The 27,337-nt window shown below is 41.4% G+C and overlaps 1 protein-coding gene across 2 annotated transcripts in view; it reads left to right on the top strand.

The window, feature by feature from the left end:
* Positions 1-27,337, top strand: part of Klhl6 (kelch-like family member 6) — a 48,946-nt gene that overhangs the window by 3,974 nt on the left and 17,635 nt on the right. For both annotated transcript variants that reach the window (XM_013033025.1, XM_013033026.1), the window contains exon 2: positions 13,919-14,084. In XM_013033025.1, coding sequence (XP_012888479.1) covers positions 13,919-14,084 — 166 coding nt within the window. The remainder of the gene's footprint in view (positions 1-13,918; positions 14,085-27,337) is intronic.

Here is a 27,337-nt window from a genome sequence, read left to right as displayed (position 1 = left end):
GAGAAGTAGAATTAATCCAAGGCTCAGATTAATGTATGCTCTTTTGTGCCCATCTTAGATCTTACAGACTAATAGTAGTAGAGGCTCTATTATTATAAAACTACCTACTGTTTTCTTTTTTTTTCCCCTTAGGGCTATATGTTTATTTATGGAAAGCACTGCACCTAAACCCTTATCTCACATTATCCTATTTAATCCTTATAAGACTTATGTTAATTGTCACCATTAGCTCCATTTCACAGACATGGGAGACAGGGTATTCAAATATGAAGAGACCTTTCCAAGGCCTCAAAACTGTGAGGTGGCAAAGTATTTCTTTGGATGAAAACCCCTGAGTCTTACAAAGATGTGCTCCTCCAAAAGACCAGGGAAAATGCAGAGGAAGTCAATGGAAATGGCTATTTGTTACCCTGTTCAGGTTCCTGTTAGGGAAATAATGAAACCAAGACTATATCACTTTTTTTTGGGGGGGTCCGGTCGTGGGGCCTGAACTCTGGGCCTGGGCGCTGTCCCTCAGCTCTTCAGCTCAAGGCTAGCACTCTACCACTTGAGCCACAGCGCCACTTCCGGCTTTTTGCTTTTTGCTTTTTGCTTATGTGGTGCTGAGGAATCAAACCCAGGGCCTCATGCATGCAAGGCAAGCACTCTACCACTGAGCCACCTTCCCAGCCCCCCATATCACTTTTTACATAAGGGAGAGGATTTTTTTTGGCCATTAACTGTACCAGTGTCTCTGCCACAAACTATCCCTAAGCCGCAAGCAACCACATGCATAGAAAAGCCTTTTCTCAAATTTATTTGTGGTGCCAGCGGTCTGACAGGGTGAGTATGTGTGAGCCAAACAAGTACTATATTAGTAACTTCAGACAATGTATTTCCCTTCATGGGTCTATTTAAAAGTTTTGAGAGGAATGAGGAAGTTGGAGAAAAAAAACCACTTAGTTGAAATTGAGGAAAATAAAGTTTAGAACACAGACAATAATATACAATTGGCCAGGCATGGTGTGTGAGGTTTTAATCCTAGTTCTACTAAAAATAGAGACAGGAGGGTCAAAGTCTGAAGCCAGCTCTGGGTAAAGCCTGGAAAATCTACCTAAATAGTAACTAAAGCCAAAAGTTTGGAGTATAAGTGGTAGAGAACCTGCTAAGGCCGTAAGTTCAAACCTCTGCACCACAAAAAAAGACAAAAAAAGAATATACCCCCACACACATACACACACACCCTATATAAATATATATGTATATATATATATCTTTCTGTACACACACACACACACACACACACACACACACACACACACATATTTAAATGTCAAACAGCCAAATTGTCAAAGTACCCAATATTCTCATGGCAGAAAAAGGAAACATAGATTTCATATTTATAATATATTTTCTATTTTCTTAATTCAACATACCAGTTTATAAGTACAATACATTTAATCAATATCACCCCTTCCATGATTCTCCTTCATTTTCCCTCATCACTATATTCAGTTGCTTCCAGCATGTTGGTTTTCTGGTTTTATTTATTTATTGATTACTGTTAAGGTGCTGTACAGAGGGGTTACAGTTTTATAAGTTCGGTAATGACTACATATCCTTTTGGGCAGTGTCACCTCTTGCTTTGCTCTCTCCCTTTTGTTTCTTCCCTTCCCTGCCCACAAATTGTATAGTTAATTTTCAACATTGTGTCTACTGAGTACCATCACTACTACATTTGTCCCTCAATGTCTGTGCCCCTCAAACCTCCCACCATGCTATTTTTTATAAATAATCTGGAAATCTTTGTATTAATTTTTTTGTAGTTTGGAATATGGGAAGGCTGACATTATTTGAATACTAACTGTATACCATCCACTTGGTTGGATTCTCCTTTGTTTGTTTACTTTGAGCTGTATTGGGGTTTGAACTCAGGGCCTCCTGCTCTTGCTTACCTTTTTTGCTAAAGGGTGGCATTCTACCACTTGAGCTACGACTCCGGTTCTGGCTTTTTGCTGGTTAATTGGAGCTAAGAGTCTTTCGGATTTTTCTGCCGGGCTGGCTTTGAACCAGGATCCACAGATGTCAGTTTCCTGAAAAGCTAGGATTAGTGGCTTCTTTTGTTTTATTTAATCCTCAGAACAATGTCAAGAGTTAGATATCACTGTATTACATTTTCTCATTTCATCCTTGCTTCAGTAAGAAGAACAAATGCAGACCTCTCCACTGAGCTCAGACAAGGGGTTGTTAGGATGCTTTCTATGTTATACTATTAACTTCTTCTCATGCTCTACTGGGGGTTACATGTGCTGACCATGTGAGGGAAATGTAAATATTGTTGCCTCCATGTGCATGTACATTAATCTCAATTTGTGTGTGAGGGTTTAATGAACTGATCCCATATCAGCAATGATCCAATATGCTTTTAGGATATCCAATATGCTCTTTTTTTGACATCTTGGGTCCAAAGTTGAGTGATTAGTAAGGAAGCAAGTGAGTGTGGGAGGTGAAGAGATGATGTAGGACATTACGGGGCCAGGACCAGAAGCTACTCAGTATAATAAAGGAATTTACAGCTCTGGGATTTGTGTTCAGTTGCTGCCTGCTTTTTGCTGTGTAAATGTGGGAGGAATTGCTTGTCTTCTCTGAAGTTCTAGTTCATATTTATAGCACGGGGAGGCCTAGGATTTGGGTTTACTTATCATAGTGTATTAGCATCAGATGAAATAAGAAAGTGGCTTCATTTATGAATCTATTTGCTTAAAAAAAAGGTTTGGTAATAGGTCAGATTTCTTAGTTGCAGAGTTCAGAAACTGACTCTGGTTTATTTGAGCAGAATGTATGCAAATGATAATAAGAAGCCGAAAAATCCCCCTGAAATCCGGAAAACCCAAACTCAGAAACAGACAGAAATGGCCAGGACCACAGTGAAAAGCTACTTTCCACAGTAAAAAGCTACCCCATACCTTCTGGGGACTCTGAGGGTGCTGTAGAATCTTGGAACCATATTCACACACCTGTGGCCACCCTCATGTTCTCATGTATGTTTCTGCAAGTGGAAGTTGTTACTACTTCTGCTGCTTCCACCAAAATAGGTTCTCCTCTATGCCTGCTTTTCTGTATCACTAGCTCCAAGCCTGGGGTTGGAACATCTGTTTGGTCAAGGTTGAATTAATGCCTGACTTGCCTGGGTCAAGAGATGGGAGATGAGCATCGGGCCTTTGCATTGTGGGAAGCACCGTGTCTCATGCACAGGGAGAATTTGCTATATTTAGAGAGAGATTCAAAAACTGGGCAACCAAAAAACGGCAAATATCTATTACATGTACCTATTATGGTCCAGGTTTGCATTAGGTACAGTATAGGTGTTAAGATACCATGAGAGATGCCGTGACTCTGGCCACACAGGTACCAGAGATATAGACCCTAAGATCCTAGCAAGCAAAAGGATAATTATTAGCATATTCAATTCCCCCGTCCCCCAAACTGTGAGCAGCCCTGTGAGGAGTCCGTGACCTGGAAGGGTCATCGATATTGGAGCACTGAGATAGGGAGAAACTGTGAGTGACTGCTTACTTGTCCCCACGTGATTGACACTACGGCAATGACTGGTATTCAGCATAGATCCTGTAAATGTCTGAAATGACACTGACCTTGACACTCTTCATGTAGGTTCAGTCACTGATTTCTTAGCAGCTTGGTCTGGGCAGGAAGTTCTCATAGCATTGGGAGACTATTGTGTACTTTAGAAAATGGAAGGGTGATGAGGTATGGTTATCACAGGAAAAACTGTAATGAACAATTAAAAATACAGAATGCTTTAGGATTTGTACTGAACAAGTCCACCTGGATTTGTTGGACTTGTTCACCTGGATTCAGGCTATACCTATATAGTGACTCTACCAGTCTTTTCTTCTTTTCTTTTTAGCCTTTGGAGTTGGAGGATTATGATCCAGGGCTTTGGCTGAAGGACACTAGATCATATCACTTCTCTTTGATATTTAAATCAAATATCCTCTGTCATCTCTACTCCTGGTATCTAGAGTATATGGGTCTTCTTTCAATCAAGGTAAAAAAGTTGAACTAGGCACAGATGGTTTATACATGTAATCCTAACTACTCAGGAGACTGAGATCTGAGAATCATAGTTTGAAGCAGGAAAGTTCATTAGACTCTTCAAGTAACTAGCAAAAAGACAGAAGTGGAGCAGCAGCTCAAGTGGTTAGAGCACCAGCCTTGAGTGAAAAAATTAAGTGATAACACCAATGCCTTGAGTTCAAACTCCAATACTGGCATGCATGCACACACAGAACAGAAAGTCCATTTCTCTGTACTTTTGAATAATGTTCCATGCACGGTCCCAGCTAAAACACCATAGAGAAATTCTTGTATCACTTATATCTTGAGTCATGAGCTCATCCCCACATCAAGCCCATGAACACATAGCTGTCCCTCCATGAAAATACTTTACAGTCTATTAGAGGTGATAGCCACATGTGGAACATCTGTATCTATGGTTAAACAGCCATCAAGCTCACCATCCCTTATGTTCCTCAGTGTTTCTGTATTAATCCACATTTTGTTTTTTGATTGTAAGAGACAGAAACTCAAATCAAATAGGCTGATAAAAACAAGAAGAAAGTATTTGGTTATATTAGGAAATAGAAAGGATGTAGCCCAGCCCACAGAGAAGAGGAATCAAGGGTAGTACTGCAATGAAGATCTGTCCTCTTCATCCCTTACCTGGCTGTTTCTCACACTGAACCTCACTTGGCTGTCTCTCACACTGGAATTCTTACGTCACTTCTGTCATGTGTTGGAAGGAATCTGAAGGACTTTCTCTATTTTTACCAAGGAAAGTCCTTGGGAAAGATGTTGGCTGGTCCAGGTTCATTAAATTACCCAGTCCTAAACCAATCTCTGTGTCAGGAAAGTGGAAGTGGACACAATGAGGAGCCTAACCTAGGTTATGAGTTTAGCCAAAGAGATGTGTGTGTGTGTGTGTGTGTGTGTGTGTGTGTTTGTGTATGTGTATGTCCTAAGTTTCAATGATATATTCCCTTCTTATTTCTTTTCGTTTCTTTTTGAGCTGGTACCAGGGCTTGAACTCAAGGTTTCATGCTTTACTTGGCTTGCTTGCTCATGGCTGATACTTTACTACTTAAGCCATGATTCTAGCCTGGAGGTTTGCTGTTTAATTACCAGTAGAGTCTCACAGACTTTTTTGCCCAGGCTGGATTTAAACCATATTTAGATCTCAGCCTCCTGAGTAGCTAGGATTACAGGTATGAGTCACTGCTGCTGGCTTCCTCCAACTTCAATCACTCAATTCTTATTTGGTTGTTCCTGTTTTGTATTTTATAATATCTCTGCTCCTTTTATTTTATTTGAACTAATTTTTATTGTTATTAGAAAGGTGATGTACAGAGGGGTTAGTTCCCTACAGCAGGTAATGAGTACATTTCTTTTTGAATAATGTTACCCCTTCCCTTGCTCTCTCCCAATTTTCCCCTCCCATCTCAACAGTGTTTGATGAGCACCGCTGCTGCCTTTGTGTCTCCATTTCTGTGTCCTCCCTTACCCTGCCCCCCTCAAAGAGAGATAAATGCCATGACCTGAGATCTCCCTTAAAATCATCCTTTAGGTTGCGGGTAGGCACAGGCCCCTTCAGTCTAGGGCAGGAGTGGGGAACGTCCATCCCAGAGACCATATAAAGCCTGAGAAATCATCTGGTCAGACCTTGTGAAGGCAGCCCTAGGAGGCTAGCAATTCAATAAATCCAGGAGCTTGTCTCATAGTAACATCAATTTATGTTAAGTGAATCCTAATATTAATATAAAATTTGAAGGACAAGCAAGGAACACTCATTGTAGATTAGACAAGACACATACAGTTCATATATATGCTTGCTCCTCATTGGCTGCCCACTGCCTGTATTGCACTGTTCAGAGGGCAGCCAGGCAGGCTGGGAATGCACACATTGTGCAAGTGTTAACACGTGGTGGCAAAGCTACTGAGATGATGATGAGAGATGTGAGGAGGTGATTCATCATGGTGTTGGTGATCTTGTCTCTGATGATTGACGGTGATATTGTTGACTTCTTTATCAATAGACATGGTAATTCTAGTCTAACATTTATGTACACATCCACAATCAACAATCCTCACAGAAAACAAGCCTTTGATGAAAATTGAGGGAAATCAATACATAGAAAAAAACCTCAAAGAGTCAATGATACCAAGTTGGATATTTTCCAAATCTAAGATGCAGGATTAGAACAGTAACCAAAGCAAATAATTGTGTGGCCGGTGACACACTTTGGATAGTTATTAAAACTTAAGTGATGTGATGTCTTGTAAATGGTGACTATAAGGAACAGGAAAGCTAACTCAAGAGAAATGGACAATTTTTTGTGTTGTTGTTAGTCATGAGGCTTGAACTCAGGGCTTGAACTAGCTCTGAGCTTTTTTGCTCAATGCTAGTTCCCTACTACTTTAAGCCACAGCTCCACTTCTAGTTTTCTGGTGGTTAATAGGAGATAAGAATTTCATGGACTTTCCTGCCTGGCCTGGCTTCAAAGTACAACCCTTGGATCTCAGTCTCCTGAGTAGCTAGGATAATAGGTGTGAGCCATAAGTGCCCAGTGATTTTTTGTTGTTGTTGTTGTTGAAGTCAAAGTGAAACCTATGTTCTTGATTTGTGGTAACATGTTAACAGTAATGAAGAAAGCTAATCTGGAGCATTACTATAGCTCAAAACATGTTCAATTCAATTAATTGGGAAGCCACCTGTGTGCAGAGTTTGGCATCACAAGAAGCTGCTTTCACCTGGCCTAGTTGTGACAAAAATAGCATTACCAGATACATTATGCAGTGAGTGAGCTAAACACAAAAAAGCTAAGGCCTCATGTAGAGGCAGAGTTTGTGAGGTGCCTGGTGGCTGTTGTGGAGGTAGTAGAACTGAAGTAAAATTGTGTCAGAGTGTCATTATGTCCCAGAGAACAATAATCACAGCTGAGACAGATTATTATTACTTAGCACGAACTACTGAATATACCTTGAGAGATTCTTCAGAGTATTTCCAATTTGCTCTCGGACTTGGGGAAATAGACATAACAAACACTGCTCAGCTGGTCATTTTTGTTCATGGTCTAACTGCAGAAGTTCACATGCAAGAGGAGCTGCTGACACTGGATGTCCTACATGACACTACAAGAGGTGGGGACTTGTTTGACAAGACTGTTTTGGTTTTTATTGCCAGTCCTGGGGCTTGAACTCAGGACCTGGGCACTGATCCTGTTTCTTTTTGCTCAAGGATAGCACTCTACTACTCTACCACTTCTGGATTTTTCTGTTTATGTGGTACTTAGGAATAGAGCCAGGGATTCATGTATACGAAACACTCTACCACTAAGCCACATTCCCAACCCAAAAAGACTTAAAAAATAATTTTAGTGTAAAGGTGTTGTACAGAGGGGTTACAGTTATATATGTAAGGTAATGAGTATATTTCTTGTAGTATATTGTTAACCCCTCCCTCATTTTTCTCCCATTTTCCTTCCCCCTCATTCCCCTCCTCCAGTTGTAACGTTCATTTACAACATAGTGTTTTGTGAGTATCTCTGTTACATTGGTTCACCCTTTATCCTTTGCCTCACCATTTTGTTACTCTCCTTTTCTTCCCTAAATCAGATAAACATATTTTCAAGACACAGGGTTCCAAAATCAAAAACAGTGACAACAGGGGATAAACTAAAGGAGAAAAAAAGTGAAAGAAAAAAGAAACAACTTCACACAATACATTAACAACAACAACAAAAACCTCGTTTCCATATTTTGGAGTTCATTTCAATTAGCATCATATTATATGGTCCTATGTACATAGCTATTGAGCTATTGTGATCCTCTGCTAGGACTATCCTAGACATATACTAATTATTACAAATTAGGGCAACTGTGGGGCCTATATTTCTTTGGACTTGGCTTATTTCACTTAATATGGTTTTTTTTCAAGACTTTCCATTTCCTTATGAATGGGGCAATGGCATTCTGTCTGATGGAAGCATAGAATTCTTTTCTCTCTCTCTCTCTCTCTCTCTCACACACACACACACACACACACGCACACACACACACACACACACATTTTCTTGATCCATTCATCTACTGAAGGGCATCTGAATTGGTTCCATATCTTATCTATGGTAAATAATGCTGCAATAGTTGTGCTGGTAAAAGACTGGTTTTATCAATGAAAAAACTTGGGCTAATGTTTGAGAAGTTAAGTGGCCTTACTATAGACGGAGCACCAGCTCCAGTTGGCTCACAAAAAGAGTTAATTGCATTGTCAAGAAAGAACTGAATCATCTCATTCTTGATCCAACTGATTTGATTATATGTTACTGCATCCTACACCAAGAAAGTCTCTGTGCAGAGTTGTTACCTCTTAATGTGTCATAGTAATGTAGTGCAGAAACTTTGTCAAAAGCAGAGGGTTTAACATCCCCCAGTTTAAGGAATTTCTGAATAATCTAGACTTTGAGTATAGTGATCTTGTTTGTCACTGTGAAGTATGGCGGCTGAATCTCAGGAACATACTCATAAGGTTGTACAAACTGCAGGATGAAATCACATCAGGGCGAAGTTAGTTAAATGTCTGACAAGCATAGTAGGCGTGTGTGTCTGTGCGTGCGTGCACACACACACTCCCATTCTAGTCCTGGGGCTTGAACTTAGGGCTTGAACGCTGACCCTGACTTTTTCTGCTCAAAGCTGCACTCTACTACAGCTCCATTTAGGACTTTTTGAGTAGTTAATTGGAGGTAAGAGTCTCATGAACTTTCCTGCCTGGGCTGGTTTTGAATCATGAGCCTCAGATCTCAGCCTCCTAAGTAGCTAGGCTTACAGGTATGAGCCACTGGTACCCAGCTTTAAATTTTAAATTGATGACTTTATGTGGTCTGCAAACAATGTTGTGAATATCCAGACAGTTTTCACAGAGCCAACGTTCTCTATCCCTAGTCTAGGGAGAACCTTGGTTAAAAAGCAGATGAGGATCAGAAGGAAGGTGGTGGGTTGGGAGGCAATTTCAAGCCACATTCAGAGTTCTCTATGAAGGAGAAAGTCTTCAGGCAGTCCCACCACAGAGCCCACTGTTTAGTGAGAAAGAACAAAAGCTTGGCGAGTCCCTGACTACTACAGCAACACCAGCCTTGAGCTCTGAGATGGGAAATATCCAGAAGGGAATGTGACTTTACCAAACTTTTACCTGCCCAGGTATTGCATTTTAGACTGTAAAGCTCAGAAACGAGAATTTCAAAGCAACTGAAGCTGTGAACTTCCAATTTTCGTATATTTCGAAGAAGATACATATTACCTTTATAATTCAAAACTGTTCTTTCATTTTTATCTTTTCTTTATTTGTGCCAGTCCTAAGGCTTGAACTCAGGGAGGGCCTGGGCACTGTCTCTGAGCTTTTTTTGCTCTAGGTTAGCACTCTATTACTCGAGTTACACCTCTACATCCTGCATTTTGCTGGTTAATTGGAGATAAGAGTCTCACAGACTTTCCTACCTGGCTTGCTTGGACCACAATCCTCAGATCTCAGCCTCTGGTAGCTAAGATTATAGGCTTGAGCCACCACACCTACCAAAACACTTTTTATTGTGTATAGTTAGCCAGTCCTGGGGCTTAGATTCAGGGCCTGAGCTTTTCTCTTCAAGGCTAGTGCTCTACCACTTGAGGCACAGTTCCAGTTCCTTGTTCCTTTTATATCTAGGCCAGTACTGACTCTGAAAGAGCCCCATTTTGAATTTTAAAAAATTCTCTGTCTTAGAGGACCAATTAGAAATAGGGGCCTCTGTCTCTTGAGACTCACAGTTTACCTTAGGGAACAAAGCCTAGTGAGTATCATCAGGGCTGGGCTGGAGCCCAAGTCAGGCACTTCCCTGGCACACTTGTGTTAGCCCCACCTTCTGAACTTCCTCCTTCCACTGTGTCTCCACTATTTGTCCTCTGGCTGTGGGATGTGTAAGGCCCAGGAACAGGCCTGCAGCCCAGCATGCGGTGTGGTGTCTGGCAGAGGAAGCAGTCTGGAACTCTCATATGATCACAGTTGCCTTGTCACAGTGGGGAGTCACATCTGTGACTGGAGGAACCCCTATATTTGAATAGTTTGGAGTAAAGATCAGAACCAGGGCCAGTTTATAAAAGTTTCTTAGTAGCTGGAATCAGAAAATGATGAGAAAAGACTCTAAGCAGGGGTGGATCTTTGTAATGGTGGTTGTAAGAAGCCAGCATGAGGTCCTGGACAGTTGGGATAGAAATTGTTCAGAAAAAAGAGGGGATGTGCAAACGCCAAGCCAAGAGCCTGTTCAGGAGATGGCAGCACAAATGGTGATCTATTCCTGTCCCAGTGGGGAAGTGAGAATCTAAGCAGATCTCGTAAGAAGGGTGGGAGGGAAGTGGTGGGTGGCTAGCAGAGGCCAGCTTCATCTCCAGCAGGGAAGTGGGAAATGTACAAAATCAAAAACAAATTAAAGCCTGGCATTGGTGGCTTAGGCCTGTCATACTAGCTACTCTGGAGGCTGAGATCTGAGGATGGCAGTTCAAAGATAAACTGGATAGGAAAGTCTGTGAGACTCTTATTTCCAATTAACCAGCAAAACACCAGAAATGGAAGTATGGCTCAAGTGGTAGAGCATGAGCCTTAAGTGCAAAAGGTAAGGGACAGAGCCCAGCACCTAAGTTCAAGCCTCAATACTGGCACACAATACCAAAACAACAAAAAAGCAGCAAATGAAAGCAAAGAATTACCACCATGTCCTGTAATATAAAATATCAGATAGCAGGCCACATCAGTGAGCCTGGAGTTCTAATTCGTACAAGTCTATGCAAAGTTATTCCATAGCTCATTGTCATTTATTCTCATCACAGTTAGAGCAGAAATGTGAGTCTGGAATGTAGGTTGGTGTAGGAAAAGCTTGTTGGCTTACTTGAAGTATAGGATGACATGACACTATGTGTAGCTTCCTTCCCATCCATCCATCCATCCATCCATCCATCCATCCATCCATCCATCCATCCATCCATCCACCCACCCAGCCATCCACCCACCCACCCATCCATCCATCCATCCATCCATCCATCCATCCATCCATCCATCTATCTATCCAGTTAAAAGTGTCACTGTAGTCTAATAAATAAAAATTGAGAGAGAAATAAAACCTCAGATGTTTACAAATCTGATAGAAAGGACTCCTTAAACAAAACCCAATAAAGCTTATCCAAAGAGGCCTGTCTGGAGCCCAAAAGTGTTGATGTACACAAAGGTACAGATTATACACTTCTAGTCACTGGGCATGGCTACATTGTGCAATGAGGAAGGAGGTTCATAGGCCACATTGCTAAGGGACCTGTTTGACAAACTGGTGGCACTTAAGATTCTCTTTCTCTATTTTATTTTTCATTTTGGTAAGTATTATTTTGTGTGATAAGATACAGATAGGCATTGCCTTTGTATTCCTCTCCTAAGAGTATCCTCCTTTGGTCTCATTGTGTGTGAATGCCCAAAGTCCTGTATAATTTATCAAGTCTTGGTGTATTTTAGATCTAGTTTCCACATAGGAGAAAAAACATGCATCATTTGTCTCACTGAGCTTGTCTTTCCTCACTTAACATGATTTGTTCTAGATGAGTAGGTCAACAACGTGGTACTTATACACAATGGAATTTTATGCAGCCATTAGAAAGAATATTCTCTTATTTTCTCTTTGAGTTTGGCTTACCTCACTTAATATGAGGTGCATCCATTTCCCTGAAATTTCTCTATTTTTCACATTTTTTGGGGGGGACTTGAAGTTAAGACCTCACAATTTTGTTTGGCTTTTTCTTAGTTTTTCTCTCAAGGCTGGTACTCTATCACTGGAGTTCCACTTCCACTTCCAGCTTCCTGCTGGTTAATTGAAGACAAGAGTCTCATGGACTTTCCTGTTGGGGCTGGCTTTGAGTTGTGATCCCCTAATCTCAGCTTCCTAGGTAGTAGGGTTACAGACATGAGCCACCAGCACCTGGCAGAGACTCTGACCTCCAATCAACCAGCAAAAAGCTGGAAGTGGAGCTATGGCTCAAGTGGTAGAGTACCAGCTTTGAACAAAAAAGCCTGGTCCCACAGACTCCACCAAAGGGAGGCTCACAGCAGCATAGCCTTGGCAGCTCCAGAAAGAGACACTGAGCAAAGAAGTTGCCCAGCTGCAGGAGGAAGGAACAGGCGGCAGCAAGGTGAGCCCTGCATGACATCACTTCTGAAGGCACATGAAGGTGGCTCTGCAGACAGCTGATTTATGGTGGAGGACCATAGCTAGTAAATCTGTCACCTGACCATAGTTGCATGTCTGGTTCCAGGATGGGATTTATTAACTTTAAAGCCCAGGATTTTATCATCCCCCACCCCCACCTGCCTTTCATTCTGTCTTGGTCTTCAGAGGACAGGTATGCTGGTCAAAGGAAGAGAGGGAGACTGGAGATAGGAGGATGGATTATCACTGGTTAAAGCAAGAAAGACCAAGGGTGAAGATCTCATTGACTAATTTTCAAGAAGTTAGCAAATCAAGGAGTTCTCTTTTCTCCTCTCACTCTCCCTTCCTCCTTTCTTCCTTCCTCCCTCCTCCCCAAGCCACAAGCAGCCATCAGATTTGTGGGCCCCAACTGGTTTTGAATCACAGTTTGCTGATCTCAGCCTCCTGAATAGTTTCACTTATAGGCATAATCCTTCAGCAGGCAAGGAGATTTCATTTTAATAAGTCCATTTATGCATATAATGCTGGTTGCTCATAATTACTCATCTACCTTTCTCCTTCTTCACCATCTAGTTTTTATGTATTTGATAAATGAACTTGCTCACACATTCCCTGAGAAGAGAGTAAAAGTTCAAATGTCAAAGAAGCATGCTTAATTCATATGAGCCTTGCCTGTGGTGGAAAATATCAGCCTATCTCTCTTACTTATGAATACAATGAACTAATCTTTAACAATAAAGTAAAAATATCTAGCAAAAATCTGTTACGAATGAGAAATAATTGGGGCTGGGGTATGGCGCAGTGGTAGAGCACCAACCACAAGCAAGGCCCTGAGTTCAAGCCTGGGTATTAGAGGGTGAGGAGAAGAAAGAGGAGAAAGAAGAGAGAGAAGAGAAGGAGAGAGAGAGAGAGAGAGAGAGAGAGAGAGAGAGAGAGAGAGTGTGTGTGTGTGTTTAGAACTCATGGTGATTATGGAACATGTCTAGTTTTGATTTGAGGACAATGCTGGTATTCAAATCTTGATCCTTCTGATGTTAAAACCCAACACCCTTCCCATCTTGTTCCATTGCTTCCAAGATAGAAGCTAAATATCTAAAGTCTAGTCCTGGGGAAGGAGAATGGAAAGCATAGGCTAGAGGTGAGAGGGAGCAATGACTTTAGGAGTTCAGTCTTGGGATGGGGCAATTCAAGGCTCCCGACTACAATGGAAATCCTTGGACAAGTGTCAAGTCTCTAGTCTGCTGGGAGGGATCTGAGTTGGCCAGATTGGGGTGGGGTAGGGCCAGGCTCCAGGCCAGAGGAGAGCTGGTATAAGGACTAAGAACAGACTCAGAACCCTGAGAGGTTCTGGGTATTGAGAAAGAAACAACAGTTGAGGTTTAGAAATCCTATGGTTTCCCCAGAAGGATCCCCAGAACGTTGAGCCAGGGACTGGTTTGGGACCACAGTAGGCCTTGGTGGAGGAGAAAAGTTCTGTTCAGTAAGTTCTTGATAAATGTCTACCATTTGTTACGTGGTGCAGAAACAGATAGTGATCATCCATGGTCCTGACTGGGACCTCACCATTCCAGGAGGGCAGGCTTGTCTAAAAGGGTCTCAAACCCAACATTCTAACAGAGGTCCCATTCACATGTCTCTTCCAGGGCCATGTTCTGCAATGAGTTAAAGGAAAAGTATGAGGAGAGGATCATTATTAAAGGGGTTGATGCTGAAACCATGCACATTCTCCTGGATTACACATATACCAGCAAGGCGTTGATCACGAAGCAGAATGTCCAGCGGGTTCTGGAAGCTGCCAACCTCTTTCAGGTGTGTGAATAAGCTCTGTGCTCTTCTCTGAAACAGGTTTACTTGAAGATTAGAAAATGCCCATGTGAACATTTTTTGAGAGACAGCATTGAGATGAAGTCAGGGAAATGGGTGCTTGGCATCTACACTTGGTTCTTGGCTCCAACTCAATGACTTCAACTTGTAGCAGCCCAGCTGGAGCCAGTGACCACAGTTAATACTTCCCATCCATAATCTCTAACTTGTAACACAACCTGAGATGATTGCTTTCTCCTATTTTGGGCAGGGAACCTAAGTCGGCACCGAGGATAACTAACAAGCTGTGAGGTGAACTGTGGGTCCACATGATTGTGGTGGGTGTGAAAGAAGAACATTGAGAACTTATGTGAATGTCAAAGATGAGGCAGGAGACACTCAGAATTAGCCTTTCAGAATGAAATAAATTTTGTGGAAAGCAAATTTCTGCTGTTTATACTCCATGTAGTCTGTGATATGTTATGATAGTAGCCCAGACTAGGCCACCGTGTCTTCTCTTTTTTCTTGTATTCTTGTTCTTCTTAGTGGTTGACTACTTTTAATAGATCACAGGAGGATCTAGGAGATGAATTTTTGGAGATTTAAATGTCTAAACATGCTTTTGTTCTACCTTTTATACTTGATTAATAGTTTGAGTATAAAAATAAAGTTGTGCATAATTACAATATTGTCTATCGCATATTTTATAAGTACTGGCTCCTGTTTGACACATCATTTTTAATCTATTTATTTCCTCTATTGTATTATAATCATTTTTGCACAGAAATATATAAATTTCTGCAACAGCAGTAAGTTGCTTGTTGTTCCTTGTACTGAATGCAATAAATTCTTTCAATTTGAAGACTCATGTCTTTCGATTCTGGAAGTTTTCTTGTATTATCTCTGACATCTTCTTTCCTACCTACTCTTTTGTGTTCCTTGTTCCCTTCGCTGTGTCCTATTTTCCTTAATTAATCTTTTTCATTAACCAGTTTTAACTGTACAAGGTAATAGGCTTCATTATGACACTTACAGTTTCTCCTGTCCTTTTCCCCTTCCACATCTCAACTAGTCCGTCTTTCAGTGTCATGTCCTTTCTACCTCAATATGTCACATATGGAAGAAGACACATAGTATTTGTTTTTCAGGTATGCTTTATTTTACTTAACATAATGGTCACTAGGCTTACCCATTTTCCTGAAAACAGCACAATTTCATTCTTTATAGATGAGCAAAGCTTCATTTATATATATGTATTTATGGATCTATCTATCTATCTACCTATTTATCTATCTATCTACATAAATATATTCACCAATTGATAGGCACCTAGGCTAAATCTATAACTTGGCTATGCAGCAATACACATGGATCACCAGAATGTCATCATATGTTGACTTTGATTTTTTTTAGTATATACCCCGGAGTGATACAGTGCAGCAGGATTACATGGAAGTTCTATTTTTAATTTAATTTAATTTTTGTGGAACTCTGGGCCTTAGGCTTACTAGGCTGATACTCTCACTTGAGCTGTACTCCGATACTCTTAGTTCTTTTTGTTTCTAGTTGTTGTTGTTGTTTTTCTATAGTCTTCTATTTATTGCTTGGCTAGCCCAGACTAACATCTTTTTATTTACATTTTTCACATAGCTAGGATTACACCACCACATGAGCTCTTGTGGTTGAGATGGGAAAAGTCTCATTAATTTTTTTTTTCTAGGCTGATCTCAAGCCTTGAACCTCCAGATCTATGCCTCCCAAGTAGCTGGAATTACAAGTATAAATCAGCATTTTAAATTTTTTTTTTTTTAGGAACCACCATACTGATTTCCATAGTACCTGCACTAATTTGCCTGAAATCTATACATTAACTGTACAATATCCTCTTCTCTCAGTCCTCACTAAATTTTTGTTGATTGTTTTCTTGATGATAGCCATTCTGACGATGGTGAAATAGAGACTCAATGATCCTCCTCCATTTATTTATTCTCTCTTCTGAAGTTATCATTAGTGAGATGTTGGAGCTCCTGGACTTATTTTTACTTTTTTTTTTAACCTTCTCTGCCCTATTGATAGTCTTTAGCCTTTTTGTTCTATTTGTGTGTGTGTGTGTGTGCACACGCACGTGTGCTGGGCTTGGGCCTGAGCTTTTTTGAGCAAGGCTAGTGCACTAACACTTCAGCCACAGCTCTACATCTGGCTTTTTGGTGTATAATTGGAGATAAGTCTTGCAGATTTTTCTGTCTGAGCTGGCTTTGAACCTGGATCTCAGCCTCCTGAGTAGCTAGGATTATAGGCATGAGCCACCAGCACCCAACTTTTGTTCTTCTTTGTAGGTGATTCCCTTAATGCTCTATTTTTGTGATTAAAGTAGAATGTTACATCTGTTGCCTTATCCTTTGTTTCTAAACATCTTTGTTATTTAAGATATGCCTACTCTGATTTCTGTCTTCTTTCGTTTCTTCCTTTCTTCCTTCGTTTCTTTCTTTCTTCCTTCCTTCCTCACTCTCTCTTTCTTCCTTTCTTTCTTTTTTCTTTCTTTCCTTCTTTCCTCCCTCCCTCCCTCCCTCCCTTCCTTCCTCCCTCCCTTCCTTCCTTTCTTCCTTCCTTCCTTCCCTTCCTCCCTCCCTCCCTTCTTTCTTTCTTTCTTTCTTTCTTTCTTTCTTTCTTTCTTTCTTTCTTTCTTTCTTTCTTCCCTCCCTCCCTCCCTCCCTCCCTCCCTCCTTTCTTTCTTCCTTCCTTCCTTCGTCAGTCATGGGGCTTGAACTCTGGGCCGGGCGCTGTCCCTGAGCTCTTCAGCTCAAGGCTAGTACTCTACCACTTGAGCCACAGAGCCACTTTTGGCTTTTTCTGATTATGTGGTGCTGAGGAATCGAACCTAGGGCTTCATGCATGCAAGGCAAGTATTCTACCACTGAGCCACCTTCCCAGCCACCTAGGGGTCCCACACCTGTCACCACAAACTAGATAGTTTGAAACTTACTTCCATTTTTCTTTGATGGCTAATGCTTATGAAAGCAAGAGAAAAGTGCTATGGATCTAGATATTAAGTGAACCTGTTGATTTCCATTGTTTCTGGACTACTTGCTGTCACATGGGAAATTGGAATGTTTTCACATTTGAAGACACCAAAAAGTACAGAAGTTTATAGGTTATTGAAATCTATTGTGGTTAAAAATTATTTTGAATGGGTAAAACACACCCAAGTTCCAAATCCAGTCATACAGAAGGAACAGCAATAGCTTCATGTGTGTGTCTGTGTGTGTGTTTGAGTACAAGGACTTGAATTCAGGGAGTTAAGGTCTTGCTTAGCTTTTTTCATTCAAGGTTGGTACTCTATCACTTTAACCACAGCTCTACCTATGGCTTTTTGGTGGTTAGGGATAGGAGTCTCTCATATTTTTCCTACCTGGGCTGGCTTTTCAAACTTTGATCCTCAGATCTTAGTCTCCTGAGTAGCTAGGATTCAAGGTGAGGATTCAGCCTCCAGCTGGTAATCACATTTGTCATTGTCACTGTCAACCTTCAACATGTGTATACATCATTCACATTGATGGCCCTTTGTCTTAAAGCACAATTGCTGGCATGCTATATATTCTATTCTGCATCCTGCCTTTTTGTTTGTTTCATAGAGTATTTTGATGATTTTTACAGGTTATATATGTAGATGTGTTTCTTTTCCCTATGGCTACATAGTATTGTTGGAATTTCCTGAGATGTGACGTTATCTAGATATCTAAATGTTCTCATAAAGGCAGAAGAGAGAAGAGTAGAAAGAACATGATATATAGATCTGGATTTCAACCTGGGGTCAGTTGTTCGTTTTGTGGCTAAGGATAAGTTATGTAAGTTTTCTGAGCCTCAGTCTTCTCATTTGTAAAATTAGAATAATAATACATCTTACTATTTGGGGGAGTTATTATTTAATTTTTATGATCTTTAAGTAGTTGTACAAAAGAGCTTCACATCCTCCTATCAGTTTAGGATTACAATGTATCTTGATCAATGTCACACCTTCCTTCATTCCCTCTCATCTCTCCCAACACCACCCCTCCTCTCAAGTTACCTGGTTCTATTTCACATACATTGAATATTATGACTGTATTCACCCACTCTTCCTCTCAAAGTGAGTTATTATGAAGATTAAATGAGATGATATTTGTAAAGGATCTGACACATAATAAATGTCATGAAATATTTTTCCATCATGTATGTTATTTATACATGACTCTGGATAGTTTTTATTTTGAATAAATTGGGCTAACATGATCTATGAGAGCATTCCCTAAATCTGTTATCCTCTCAGATTAGAGTTATAAAGATGGGTGCTAGTGGCTCACATTCGTAATCCTACCTCCTCAGGAGGCTAAGATCTGAAGACTGAGGTTCAAACTCAGCCCTTACAGACAAATCTGTAAAATTCATGTCCAATTAACTAGCAAAAAGCCAGAAGTGGAGGTGTGGCTCAAGTGGTAGAGTGGCAGCTTTGAATGAAAAAAACCAAACAAGAACATGAAATCCTGAGTTCAAGTCCCAAGACTGGTTGAAAGGTGTGGGAGAGAAATGGGGGAAGGATTACAGATGGCTTGTGTAAAAGAAAAAGTTGGCATTTAAAAGATGTACAGGGTTGGGAATGTGGCTTAATGGTAGAGCATGCATGAAACCCTGTATTTGATTCCTCAGTACCATGTAAACAGAAAAAGACAGAAGTGATGCTGTGGCTCAAGTGATAGAGTGCTAGCCTTGAGCAAAAGAAGCCCAGGGACAGTGCCCAAGCCCTGAGTTCAAGCCCCAGGACTGGCAAAATAAATAAAATAAGTAAATAAATAAAATGTACAAATGATGGATTTTTGGAACAAAGAATAAACAGGTGCCTATTTTAATTCACTGAGAGTTGTATATAGAGAAAAGTGGGTCAGAACTTGCATTTTCTTTGTCAGTCACAGAAGCTGATACCACTTTTGTGAAACTGAAACCAGTGCAGATTAGATTATCTCATGTTCCCACCCCTGGTAGTAAAGATTTCTAAATCTTCACACCACTGATTGACTCAGCTGCTCTAATAATTTTTGGTGTTGTTTTTTAGATCTTCTCTCAATCTCTCCCTATTACCCACTGATTACTTGTTTCACGGTCTAGAAGAAATACTTTGTTGACCAACATTGTTGCCATTTGGAAAGAGCACCTTAAATCAGGCAACTGCATGTGGTGGTGGCAGGTTTTCAGACAAGTAACTCGTAGGTCAAATGTTCATTGGATCAGCCAGCTCTGGCCTGGCATGAGACAGTTTCTTTGGAAGACATCTTTAGTATGGCAGATAGGATCCATTTGTTCACTAGAAGAACGTGTAGTAACCTGACTATAGTTTATTGGCCAACTCTAAGGAGAAACATACTTTCCCTAAGTAGTTTTTTTTTCTTTTTTCTTAAAGGTAAGAGATGCATCTGAAAGGAAATGTCTAACGGACTCTTTCTCCTGTGAGACGGGACCATTGAGATGAATGTCACCCAGCCTAGATTCTAGAAAGGAAATGCCCCTCCCTCTTGCCTTACTTGGATCTCTAGGCTTTTGAGTTCTAGATAAGCAGTCAGTCGGAAAGTTCAGATTCAGTACTTTTTTCAGTTTTACATGTGAGATTCAATAACATATTCATGCATGTTAAGATAGTGTTTTTCCTTACTATGACTTATTTAATAAAAGCATTAGTTTCACTCTCAAAAAAAAAAAAAGAAAGTTCAGATCTTGGGCAATAACCCTAAGAACTTGCAAGATTTCTCAACTTTAGAGAACTTCATCATGTTTGCTACTTTCCTTCTTACACATTTACTTTTATTTTTCATTTTAGTATAAAAATTCATGGGCTGGGAATGTGGCTTAGTGGTAGAGTACTTGCCTAGCACGTTGAAGCCCTGGGTTACATTCCTAAGTCCCACATAATCAGAAAAAGCTGGAACTGGTGCTGTGGCTCAAGTGATAGCGTGCTAGCCTTGAGTAAAAGAAGCTCAGGGATAGTGCCTAGGCTCTGAGTTCAAGACCCAGGACTGGCAAAAATAAAAAATAAAAATTCATGAAGAATAAGGGCTTGAGAGCAGCTGTAGAGCAGGAAGATGTGAGATCAGACAGCCTGGTCTTCATGCATTTAGTCTTGGAGCAGAAGGGTTCCTAAAGTACAGAGAAGGTGACTAGAAGGAAAATCCCTGCCAGGCTGTTTGCTGTGCCTGCCAGGAGAGACCAGGTCCAGTCATCCAGCCTGCCTGGGAAGAGCCTGGGAAGTATTTGCGCAGCACTCCCTGGGCAGTGATGTAACTTCAGTCAAGATTTTGGTATTGCTAATTTTTCTAATTAGCAAGGAGTCATTATGGGAAGGTTTTTGAAGTTTTGTATTCTGTGTGTGTGTGTGTGTGTGTGCACTCACTCATACTCAGGGCCTGGACACTGTCCTTGAGTATTTTTGCTCAAAGCTAGCACTCCACCACATGAGCTTCTTTACCACTCCACTTCTGTCTTTTGGTGGTTAATTGGAGGTAAGAGTCTCACACTTTCCTGCCTGAGTTCCCAACTGTGATCCTCAGATCTCAGCCTCCTGAGGAACAAGGATTATAGGCAAGAGCCACAGGTACCTGGGCAAAATTTTGCATTAGTCTTTTTTGAGTTCTAACTAATATACAAAAGTCTGTCTTGGGGTATAAATTCAAGAGTGAAAAAATGAGATTTAACCTGTTATTTTTCTATCAATGAACTTAATCCTTATCCCAAGTTTCCCATTCTGCTAGAGGCAGAAATCATTGTCAATTTAATGGCATCTTACTTTAGGATAGTTTACTCAATTCAGGATTCATGTTGGTTTTTCTTTTTTTTTTTGGTCCGGTCGTGGGGCCTGAACTCTGGGCCTGGGCACTGTCCCTCAGCTCTTAAGCTCAAGGCTAGCGCTCTACCACTTGAGTCACAGCGCCACTTCCGGCTTTCTTTTCTTATGTGGTGCTGAGGAATCGAACCCAGGACCTCAGGCATGCAAGGCAAGCGCTTCTACCACTGAGCCACCTTCCCAGCTCCAGGATTCATGTTGTTTTTAGAGGTGTTTATAAATACTGTGCAAGGACATCCTCATCAGAGTCACTTGTGTTGTTGCTCCATGCCAGTACCCATAGGAGCATCTGTCTTACTGTCACTTTCTTTCTGGACTTTGACCCCTTCCCCAGTGGCATTAACTGAAGCCTGCATCTGGTCATCCATTGGTTGTTGATATTCACTTTGCAATCTCCTTGCCTTTTTAGTAAGTCCCCTTCAAGTCTTCCAGTCATCTCGGCTACTTCTTTGTCCTCTCAGGCCACACAGGACACTTTCACTTTCTCTCCTGGGCCAGCCTGGAACCACAGAGAACATGGAAAAACTGCCACAGGCCTTTCTGGTCTAGAAGCAGCCCCTTCAAGGATCTCATCTGTCATGGCTTGGCTGGGCTGCTGATCTTCTGCTTTCAGCCTGGCCATTCAGACCCACATTCTCTTGTCCTCAGTTATACCACCTGAAAGCGGCTGGTAGCATATCCTACTTCAGAGTTTTGGCCTGGGTTTAAAGGTAGGACATCATCTCAGAGATCTAGGCCTGTTTCTTTATTGTTAGACCCTCTCTTTCTACTCTGTCTTTGGACCTGGCAATTGTTGTCTCCCGCAGTGTGAGAAAGACCGACCCTTACATTATTAAGCACTAACGTTGGCACAGACTTTATGCTTAGACTCTTTGGGATTCTAACTTTTGGCAAAAACTTTATACTTTAGGATTCTAACTTTTAATCCTCATAGAGCTAGGTTCATACCACTAATTGGTGTTCTTTCAAACCCAGGTTTCTGGTATGTTCTAAACATCTGTTTTAAAAAACCCCAAACCAAAAATTGTTTTCTTTGTCTGCCCTATCATCCCTTTCCTCAACAAACATTGTCAGGAGCTACCTCTCTAGTCTGTGGAATAGAAGTGGTGTGTTAGATTCTAGTTGTCATGACAATACATGTTGTTACCAGATTATCACTTGTATTACCTTTCAATCACAAATTATTAAGCATTTGCTAAAAGAAAGATAGTCTAATGTGAAGCTATGGGGGTGTTAAATTAATTGGCCACATTTATGCAGCAATTTAATATTCATTCCCCTATATGATCTCACAAGATCTTGTCAATATCTGAGCAAGCAGGCAGGTGAGTCTGAAAGGTGGGTGTTATAGTCTCAGTACTTTCTAGATAAGAAAATTGTGGCTCAAGAAGAGTTTTTCTCTTCAGGTATTAGAGCTGCAGTCTGAGTCCAGAACTCCTGACTCCATATGTTTACTTCTAGCTACTTCTAACAAACCCTCAGTTCCCAGTGAGCTTTCAAACTAGTGGACAATGCAACCAGAACCCAAAGCAGGAAGGAAACAGCATTGAACCAGATCTCATCAAGCAAGGAACATTTCAACAAATATCAGTAGAGTTAAGGCAAAATAGACAGAGAGCTGGCCAGTGGCTCACGCCTGTAATCCTAGCTACTTAAGAGGCTGAAATCTGAGGATCCCAGTTTGAAGCAAGCTTGGGCAGGAAAATCTGAGACTCTTTTCTGTCAGTTCCAGGGCTTGAACTCAGGGCTTGAACTCTTTGTGCTCGAGGCTAGCTCTCTACCACTTGAGCCACATTGCCACTTCCAGCCTTTTCTGAGTAGTTTATTGGAGATAAGAATCTCATGGACTTTCCTGCTTGGGCTAGCTTGAACCATGATCCTCAGATCTCAGCCTCCTGAGTAGCTAGGATATAGGCATGAGCTACTGACACCCATCTTCTGAGAGACTTTTATTTACAATTAACCATCAAAAAGCCAAAAATGGAGTTATGGCACAAATCGAGTGAAAAATCTAAGGGACAACACCCAGACTCTAAGTTCAAGCGCCAGCATCAGCACCTAAAACAAAAACAAACAAAATAGGCAGAGAGAACTTCCAAACAGAGAAAGGGTTAAGGTTTCAACATAACTAACTCTCACCCTCTCTTGCTCTCTCTCTCTCTCTCTCTCTCTCTCACACACACACACACACACACACTACATTCTCAGTATCAATCATGTCCCAGATACAATCACCTCATTTAATCTTAGCAATAGTGTTCTGCCCTAGCCTTCATCATGTGCCCATATGGGGTCACTGAGTCCTAGCTGTAACACTGCAGTGGTTTGCTGCTGAAGCCACTACTGTATCTTTTAGAAACTCAGGGGCATGTTTGTTCCCCAATCTTGGTTACATTCAACTCGACTTTGAACCCTTCTCTTTGACTTCACTTGTGAACTGTATCTACTTCTATGGCTACCGTGGCACTTCAGCTTAGTGAATGGAAGATCTTTGCCAGATTCAGTTCCTTCCTCCTCTCCAGAAGCCAGCAGATTTTTTTCCCCTAGCACTGGACCTTGGAGCTTGAATTCAGGGTTTGCATTTTCCATTAGCTTTTCTGCTCAAGGCTGATGCTCTACCACTTGAGCACAGTTCCACTTCTGGCTTTAAGCGATTATTTGGAAATAAGTCTCAGACATGTCTGCCAGGGTTGGCTTCTAACTGCTATCCTCAGAACTCAGCCTCCTGAGTAGCTTACAGGTGTGAGCCAGCAGTGCCTGGCTAAGCTTTCTCCCTATAACACTCCCAGGCAGGTCTAAGTATAAGAAGGGAGACTAAGAGGGAAGATTAGGCATAGGGATAATCTTACAAGAGAAATATTTTTCCTTGGAGAAAAAGATGATGACAAAAGTTACAAACGTTTAGAAATATTTTGAGATAAATTTGAGTTTTATTACTCTCAGCAAATTATCCTACACACACACTGAGTTGGTGGAACTGAACCCTTTACAAGGACTCAGGTTACTCAGGTTCTGTGGCAGGTGGAATTGCTGATTTGGATTAAAATGGGTCTTCATATCTGGGCGCCAGTGGCTCACTCCTGTAATGCTAGCTACTCCAGAGGCTGAGATCTGAGGATCGTGATTCAAAACCAGCCCAGGGAAGGAAAGTCTGTGAGACTCTTATCTCCAATTAACCACCAGAAAACCAGAAGTGGTGCTGTGGCTCAAGTGGTAGTGGTAAAGCACTTGCCTTGAGCTGAAGAACTCAGGGACAGTGCCCAGACCCAGAGTTCAAGCCCCATGACTGACCCCTCCCCCTCAAAAAAAGGTCTTCATTATTGTATAGTAGATTTGTAGGAGTGTGAAGAGAAATGTGAAATCACCTGGGTGAAACTCCTGAGGATCACAGATTTTGGAAAATGCAAAAGGGAAGGGAGGCAGTGAAATGAAAAACATGGGGACAGTGTGTGCGTGTGTGTGTGTGTGTGTGTGTGTGTATGCGCGTGTGTGTGTGTGTGCGTGCGTGTGTGTGTGCGTGTGTGTGTGCGTGCGTGTGTGCGTGTGTGTGTGTGCGTGCGTGTGTGTGTGTGCGTGTGTGTGTGTGCGTGCGTGCGTGTGTGTGTGTGTGTGTGTGTGTGCGCGTGCGTGCGCTAGTACTGGCACTTGAACTCAGGGCCTGGACACTGTTACTGAAATTTTTTTGCTCAAAGCTAATGCTCTACCACTTTGAGCTACAGCTCTACTTTCAGTTTTCTGGTGGTTAATTGGAGCTAAGAGTCTCCTGCCCCAGCTGTCTTTGAACTGTGATCCTCAGATCTCAGCTTCCTGAGTAGCTAGGCATGAGTCTCTGGTACCCATCTGCTTTCCCCTGAGCATTTTGTGCTCAAGCCTGGCATTCTACCATTTGAGCCACAGCACTACTTCTGGCTTTTGTGTGTGTGTGTGCGTGCTTAATTAGAGATAAAAGTATCACAGACTTTCCTGATTGGGCTGGCTTTGAACCAAGGTCCTCAGAGCTCAGCCCCCTGAGCAGAAGGATTACAGGTGAACCACTGGCACCCAGCTAATACTCTATTTTTAACTCATTATTTTGTTGTATGTATGTATGTATGTATATATGTACGTATGTACATTTGTGTGTATGTATTATCAGTTTGCATTAATTACACATATTAATAGGCTTCAGTGTGGTGTTTCCATGTAGGCATACGCATTGATAAGATCCAACCTCCTTTTTCATATCTTTCCTCCTCTCAGTTTCTAGTAACCACTATTCTAGTTTCAGGTCAGAAAATGTTTTTTTGTCTGTCCTGGGACTTGAACTCAGGGCCTGAGCACTATCCTTGAGCTTTTCACAGAAGTGTAGAGCTCTACTACTTTGAGCCACAGTATCACTTATGGTTTTCTGGGCTAACTGGAGATAAGAGTCTCACAGACTTTCCTGCTTGGCTTGTTTAGAACTGTGATCCTCAGATCTCAGCCTCCTGAGTAGCTAGGATTACAAGCATGAGCCACTGGCACCTGGCTCAATTTTTTTTTTAATCTTTCATGTATGAGAGAATGCAGTTGATACTTCTTTATGTCTAAATGATGCTGCATTGTGTATTTACACCATATTTTCTTTATCCATCTATGGATATACACCTGGGCTGATTCTATATCAAATATGCTACAATAAATATGTTGATTTCTTTTCCTTTGAATATGAATCCTGGGTGGGATGGCTGAGTTGCCTAATACATCTATTTTTAGTTTTTTGAAGAAAGGTAAAATTAGACAAATTCTATCAAATATTTTTTATTGTGAAAATACCATACAGAGGGGTTACAATTACATGGGCAAGGGAATGAGTACATTTCTTACCAAGCATCTTTGCCTCCTCCTTTGTTTCCCCTTCCCATCCCTTCTCATCTCCTCCTCCTCCCCACCCTCCACCCCCAAATTCTATCAAATATTAACAATATATCAAGTACAAAACTTTTGCACTCTGGGCACATCTGTAATCCTAATTACTCAGGAGGCTGAGATCTGGAGTATTACAGTTTGAAGCCAGCCCAATCAGAAGTCTTTGAGATCACATCTCCAAAATAACCAGCATAAAAGCAAGGCTGGAGGTGTGGCGTAGTAGTAGAATGTCAACTGAGCAAGCAAAGCTGAGTGAGTGTGAGGCCTTGATTGTAGGAGAAAATATATGGTAACTTTTCATCTGTCAGAGGCTAAATATCCAGAATACATAAAGAACTCATAAAATGGAACACAAATAAGTTAGCCAATTAAAATAACGGGCAAGTGGTCTGAACAGGCACTAATCAGAACCTCTTTAGGGAAGACACTTTGCATGGGAACTGTAGTTGTGTCTCAGTGATTTTGTTGATCATATTTTTGGTCTCGTCAGACAATCAGGTGCTGGCTGAAACCTTTAGTTCACATTTCCCCACAAACAGGAAGCTGCTGTCTGTTGTCATTATCTACCATCTCTCAGTTCTCTCAAACAAGCTCATAGGACAGGCTGAGGCAGAAAATTTGAATAATCTTAAATGTGGGAAACATAAAAAGAGTACTCAAAAAAGTTTCTTTTTTCTACTTTTTTTTTTGCCCCAAAGCAGGTTCCCAGCCATTGGTGGGGATCACAGGAAGCTACCCCCAACCCTGCCCTTTGCAGCCCTTCTGCTCATAAGGCCTCTTTGGATTTCCCTGGCATTTTGTTAGTTCAGTTGTGCATATTACAGTGGCAAGGTGAAGCCAAGAGGGGTGAAGTAGCGGGTCATCAAGGTTGTGTCTCCCACCTATCAGCTGTGTGGCCATGGATAATGTCCTTAGTTCTCAATTCTCTATTTCCTTCTCTATATAAATGAGGGTAATAGAACCTTCCTCTTTTTATTCGTTAGATAATTTCATTTTATCAAGCAACAACAAAGTTTATTTGCTAAAGGCAAGAGCAAGGCCAGGGTGCTGGTGGCTCACTCCTGTAATCCTGGCTACTCAGGAGGCTGAGATCTGAGGATCAGGGCTCGAAGCCAGCCTGGGCGGGAAACTCTCTGAGACTCTTATCTCCAGCTAGCCACCAAAATGCCAGAAGTGGAACTATGACTCAGGTGGTAGAACACTAGCCTTGAGCAAAAAAGCTCAAGCTTACCACCCAGGACCTGCTTTGAGCCCTAGAACTGACACAGAAAAAAAAAAGAAGAAAGAAAGAAAAAGAAAAAGGAAAAAGAATTAGTAATTCTAGCTACTCAGGAGGTTTTGATCTGAGGACTGTGGTTCAAAGCAAGGCCAGTCAGAAAAGTCTGTGAAACTCTTCTCTATTTTTTGGCGGGAGCGGGGTGGGGGGTCTGGTCATGGGGCCTGAACTCTGGGCCTGGACGCTGTCCCTCAGCTCTTCAGCTCAAGGCTAGCGCTCTACCACTTGAGC

Source organism: Dipodomys ordii, unplaced genomic scaffold (assembly GCF_000151885.1).
Source record: "Dipodomys ordii isolate 6190 unplaced genomic scaffold, Dord_2.0 Scaffold162, whole genome shotgun sequence".
NCBI classification, from domain to species: domain Eukaryota; kingdom Metazoa; phylum Chordata; class Mammalia; order Rodentia; family Heteromyidae; genus Dipodomys; species Dipodomys ordii.
This window is presented reverse-complemented; position numbering and strand designations above follow the sequence as displayed.